The sequence below is a fragment of the Sinocyclocheilus rhinocerous genome, unplaced genomic scaffold, assembly GCF_001515625.1.
Source record: "Sinocyclocheilus rhinocerous isolate Xijiao unplaced genomic scaffold, SAMN03320098_v1.1 scaffold869, whole genome shotgun sequence".
In the NCBI taxonomy this organism is placed as follows: Eukaryota; Metazoa; Chordata; class Actinopteri; order Cypriniformes; family Cyprinidae; genus Sinocyclocheilus; species Sinocyclocheilus rhinocerous.
The window spans coordinates 1,653,938-1,660,018 of record NW_015653483.1 but is presented as its reverse complement, the minus strand read 5'-3'; the positions used below and the strand labels follow the sequence as shown (position 1 = coordinate 1,660,018).

General features: G+C 38.6%; 1 protein-coding gene across 1 annotated transcript in view; it reads right to left on the bottom strand.

Annotated features, from left to right (window-relative positions):
- Positions 1–1,979: 1,979 nt before the first annotated feature.
- Positions 1,980–6,081, bottom strand: part of LOC107716335 (netrin receptor UNC5B-b-like) — a 58,518-nt gene continuing 54,416 nt past the window's right edge. Inside the window, exons 13-18 of the mRNA XM_016522734.1 lie at positions 5,518–5,686; positions 5,095–5,334; positions 4,858–5,007; positions 3,881–4,045; positions 3,578–3,756; positions 1,980–3,472 (exon numbers count right to left, since the gene is read on the bottom strand). Of these exons, the coding sequence (XP_016378220.1) occupies positions 3,307–3,472; positions 3,578–3,756; positions 3,881–4,045; positions 4,858–5,007; positions 5,095–5,334; positions 5,518–5,686 (1,069 nt within the window). The 3' untranslated portion in view covers positions 1,980–3,306. The remainder of the gene's footprint in view (positions 3,473–3,577; positions 3,757–3,880; positions 4,046–4,857; positions 5,008–5,094; positions 5,335–5,517; positions 5,687–6,081) is intronic.

Here is a 6,081-nt window from a genome sequence, read left to right as displayed (position 1 = left end):
TATATATATATATAGGGAAAAATACATTAAAAATAAATATTGTAGTTATTTGATACTTGTTTATACTATGACAGTCATCACAGAAGACTTACAACTTGTGTAGTTCCTTTATCTACCAGACGATGGTGGTAATTATGACAACTTACTTAATAAATTGGGTTGAAGTGCATTTTTGTCTCAAGTGAATTATTCTATATTTTAAAGCATTCGTTTTTATTCTAAATTTACATGACATAATGGTCAGTTAATCCGTATAAAACTAATTTCACATAGGAAATATAATTTCCAAAATCCATGCAAGACGTAATTCTTTATAACTTATTGTGCGGAACAGATTCATAATAAAGTTGGACTGAAAGAATGTCTGGCAATTTATTTGGTGTATTGTTAAGTGCTGGAAAAGCCTGTGAATTGCTCTTGGGAAAGATGGAATAGATACTCAGAGCAGAAGGCAATATATGATTACATGTCTATTCAACCATTTTAACCAAATGATGAAACAGGTCTCTTGCTCAAACCAAAAAGCCCACTGCAGCTGCCGAGGGCAATATCCAGACACTAAAAACCTTTTCTCACTCTCTCAATCGCTCTTGCTTCCTCTCCAGGGCATTATGAACACTTTTATCTCAGAGATAAACGGAAGAATGCATCCTCTCCACATCTCTGTAACAACAAAGACTGAGGGGAAAAGGTTCTTCACCCTGTAATGCATTTAATATGTCCTTAAAAAAGCTTCAACTGGCGATACTACAATCTGATTACTATGAGAATGAAATAGTTAGCTCTTGGCTTCAACTTTGTGATTTTATGATTTAATGCAAAGAAGACCCTGTAAGAAAAATCTTGACAAAAAATAAAATAAAATACATTTTTAAAAAATCACACACACACACACACACACACACACACACACAATTTGAGCTCTATATAACCCTTTTTAAGTGACACAAAAACACACTTCACTTGTTAAACTAGGAAATATAATTTATTGCATAAAAATTATATTTACTTACAGTAAGAAGTCTAAACATTTATGTACAGTATTACTTTACAGCATTACATGGAGAAAAAAAACTCAAGACTTCTTCTGTACCATCTTTGATATAAAATAACATATGAAAAAAATAAAAAATAAAAATAAAAAAAGGTTCGACCACACTTGAGTATCCATAAACAGCAACTACCATCCAGAGAGAAGCAAAGCCCATTCAGCTTTACATGTGACATGTTCAAAAAGGCGTTTTCATGTAACATTGACCAAGAGACAACTGGAGACATTTCAGAGCCATTTAAAAGGTTCAGAGTTCAGAATCCATCAGTGATTTTCAATGTTCTTTGCGGCCTTCGTCATGTAGAGAGTTAAAAATAATCCTCCAAACAAACTTGTTGTTGTTCATTATGAGGGTGCAAGTGACTGCCCAAAAGCTTCCTAAACAAATGAGGAGGAACGACACAGAGGTCATAGAACCCTGACCCACAATTACAGCCATTTTGTTTGCATTTATTACAGCTGAGAGGCCTAAGAGGTCCAGTTTTCCACAGCTTAGTTACAGCAGTGATCAGAAGAGGGAAAGTAATAAGATTCCCATTCCACGTACTTCATATACGAGACATCAAGACGTCCACAGATTCACTTTTTGTTGTGCACTTGCATAGTACTTATAATGGGAAAGGAGGAACAACAGATATGATGAAGCCTGTTCATTCATATACACTGACTCATAGGTTGGGGTAAACAAGCTCTCTCTCACGAATTCTCTCTCTCTCTCTCTCTCTCTCTCTCTCTCACACACACACACACACACACACACACACACACACACACCCGCACCCACACCCACCTCAGTTATTTAATTCACACCTTTACATGCATGGACAGATACTGTCCACTTTTTGTTTTGTTTGTTGCCATACATTTGAACACTTGTGAAGAAAAAGTCAAGAAAAAAAAGGACCAACATCCACTTCAACTGATTATATGACTTCTGATAATAAGCGGTACATGGCATTCAGGCTTACTCAAGGGAAACCCATTAAAACCTGAAAGTCAAAACAGACAATAAAGAGCAAGTGGGTCATACTGCAATCAACAGAGCACTTACGCCACCTCTCAAGGCTACTATTTATAATTTAAACAGCACGACTGACTGGCATCAAACCCCCGAAAAGGGCTTTCTGCCATCCGCACAATTCTCATCCTATTTAACCAGCGCAGCATATTTGAAGCACGCTTTCCCAAGAAGGATCAAAGCACATTTAACCTCAGTGTAACATTTCAATTTCATCCCATCTCAGTTTCAATGACCAAAAAAATCAGCTTCTACTTGTGAAGTACATCACAAAACCTTTAAATGCACATTTATACTGCAATCCTGCCTAAGTTCACTCAGAGATGAATGCAACGACGCAGCAGTTTAAAAACAATGCATAACAGCAGTTACGAACAGAAAAGTGAAAAACGATGATCCACAAATAGGGATAATAACTTAAAAAATCCGTTCCCTATAGGAAACTAATATGAGTTTACCAGAAAGCTCTCCTGCATTACAAATGATTGATTGAATATAAAAAGACAGATAAAGGAGGCTAATGAATGTATGATCAGAGAGAAAAAAAAAGATTAAATTCCAGCAAAAAGTTTGGTCCCCTGTTAACGAGAACGCACAAATTCATTCCTGTATGCTATTTCAAAAGACACAGAAAATAACGCTTCAAACTAAAGTGAAATCATTATGAAAGCTAATTTTAGTGCAGATGATCTTAGCTCCTTGTTGGTTGGCCTTTTTATCCATCTATACTCTTGTTTATTTGTGTGTGAGCATGTTTCCTGAGGAGCTTGGCACACTGCTGTTTTACCGGACACAGAATCTCAATGTCTTTAAGCATCTAGCGGTCGCTAGGAAACAAAGCCAGCGGCTTGATGTGCAATGGCGTTTGATCATGTACTTTCACACTTGGTATGTGTTGCAGGGAATCAGTGTGTATCAGTATGATGCAACTATCATTTAATCATGCGCTGATCGGAACCATGCCAGCAAATGCACCTTTTCAAACAACATCTCTGTTTTGTGACTGCAGCATCGTCACATTTGCTACATTTTGATATGTATTATTCGGAGATCATCCAGAGCACCTGACCCCAGCTCACAGGCGCCGCGATCCTTGGAATATTCTGCATGAGCACAAAGGAACTGAGGTAAAAGGCAAGTTGTAACGATGTACTGGAACGCAGTTTCCATCCGCTTGCATTAATTCTAGGTTTTTAGTGGCAAATATATCCCCTTTTCACACTTTTTGATTTGCCGATCAGCAATCTCCGTCCGTCGTCATGACAACCAAGACCTCACTCTTGCCCATCTCTTCAAGAGCTGTCGCCAGGGAGACCAGGTCTGCGTCACCCTGGTGACAAGCTTCCCACAGGTCTAGCAGCACACCTGTGGGGCTGGGTTTGGTTGCAAAATAGTTCAGATACCTGAGGGAGAGATGTGGAAAGAGATGAAATCCTTCTCATCATCTATCTTGTATAAATAAATACGCTGTTTTTTTTTGGTGCTGTGAAAGATGCAGGCAAAAATACCTGTCGAAGTCCAGCTTGCAAGCCAGCATTCTCCAGTCACAGCCTCGTGCGCTGGGGGCATCCAGACTGGCACAAATTTTCTGGCGTATGGAGACGGGCAGTCGGAAAGCATACGGGCCCACTTGAGACGAAGGCAGACACGAACCGCCTGCTGGCAATGGTGAGTGGGGGGGCAAAGTCTAAAAAGTATACGCACAAACACACAGGAAAACAAGTCAGTGCTCGTTATTATGTAGTTTTTAAATTATGCATTTGTGATTCGACAGAATAAATAATATATCTACGTCCTGCTGTTTTCTGTACCTCTTGGATGTCAGTATTAAGCTGGAATATCTGTCCCTCCCCCTCCACCTGTCTGACACAAATCTTGCAGGTGAGCTGGGAAACCAGCAGGCTTCCTCTCTCCAGACTGAAGGTGCAATGCAACGGCCGCTGACTCCCACTCCAAATGTGGTAGAACGGGATTTCCTGGAAAACAAAACACGCACAATTATAAGGCAAATTTTAATTTTTTTTATTTTTGAAAAAAGCATCATGAAGCATCATGAATCTGCGGATGCTCAAATATGGATGTACACATTTTAATAATACTAATATAAAATGTACATATAGAATTTTATACAATTCTATTTAAAAAAATATCAATAATTAGACATTTGCACAACCATTCAAAAGTTTGAGGTCAGTAAGATTTTAAAAGAAAATCAATGCCTTCATAGAGACAAATACAATTGTATTAAATTAAATGCTGTTGTTTTGAACATTCTATCCACCAAAGAATCGTGAAAAAAGTTTCCGCAAGTTACAGTTTCCACAAAATTATTAAGCAACACAACTATTTTCAAAATTGACAATAATAAGAACTGTTACCTTAGCATCAAATCAGCATATTAGAATGATTTCTGAAGGATCGTGTGACACTGAAGACTGGAGTAACAGCTGCTGAAAATTCAGCTTCGCCATAACAATATAAAATTTAATTTTTAAATATATTAAAATAGAAAACAGTAATTTTAAATTGAAATTTCACAACAAACTCTTTTTACTGTATTTTTGATTTTAATATAATGCAGCCTTGGTGAGCATAAGAGACATTCAAAATAATTTAAAACATTTTACCAACCCCAAACTTTTGAACAGCAGTTACATAGTATATCATAAGCTTCTTTGTTTCACTTAACATTACAAAAGGAAAGTTTGTATTTATCCCAAAATGTTTAACCATAAAAATGAATGATACATTTTACTCATATAACCAATAACAACATAAAATCTCTCACCTGATACTTAGCCAGGAGTTTACTCCTCCAATGAGAATGAGGAATGTCATGAATTGATAGCCGCAGGTTGTGGTAACTGTCCTTAAAGAGGAGGGGTTTGGGATCCTCTAATAAAACCCCACCCAGACTTCGCTCAACCTCTAATACTTCCTGCAAAAAGAGGACAAAATTTTTGCTTCTTTCCAAACTAAACAATTTTGGCAAAGTAAACTCAATAAGAGGGACAGACAGACTGACCTTAAGGGCATGTGGGGTGTCCTGTATGCAATAGACCCTCAGGCTGTAGTCTAAAGAGAGGCACGGGGCCCGGGGAGCAAAGAGGGCCAACTGCAGCCTCTTACAAGTTGGCCGAGGGGGAGCCGACTGTCCCACCAAACCATATGTCCCCAGCTGCTCCATCAGAATATGACAGCTTTGCTCCTCCACCTGTAGGTAGCATGGTGTTGACAAACTCTCCTCTCCCACAGTTAACACCTCCTAGTGGACGGGAGGAAATTAGTGTGTCAGAATATGCCTCATTATATGTCTCATTTATCCATATCACTATTTATAAAATGCTCTCCATCTTGTTCTCTTCCTTTTTCCCACCCTCCATCTTCACTGACTATGTGTCATTATCTAATGGTCTAGCCTATCTCATTTTTGAGATGTCATTCTCACCTCCCAGGCACCTTGATGGTTCTGCATTTTGAGGGTGAGGGTCCAGTCTGTGGGTTCTAGCTGGGCGCAGTGAGGCAGAGTTAGGACCACAGGTCTGCTCAGCAGCATGCCAGAGGGTCCGCAGCTCACCACCGGACTTAATACGGTCTGACTTCCATCTGAAGGCAACCTGATACAAAACACAGAGCAAGAGAGGTTAGCAGCCCTAATTCACAATGATATTCATGCCGCTAAATACAAATTAAAGAGCACAACATCAAAAACACAACATCCCAAAGTTTGCACTCTCTCATTTAGAGTAATCTGAGATTGAAATTTTTGAGAGGAAATAGTTAGTTTTTTTACTTAAAGTGCCCCTATTATGGATTTTTGAAAATGACCTTTCATGCAGTGTGTAACACAGCTCTAAGGGAATGAAAACATCCTGGCAAGTTTTAAATCTGAAAGTGCACCGTGTATAAAGTTATTGTCTCTCAAAAGAAAGAGTCGACTCTGAATCATTGAAACGAGTCGTTTTGAATCCCAAGCCATTTCTAAAACGAATCCCAAGCCGTTTCATGTTGA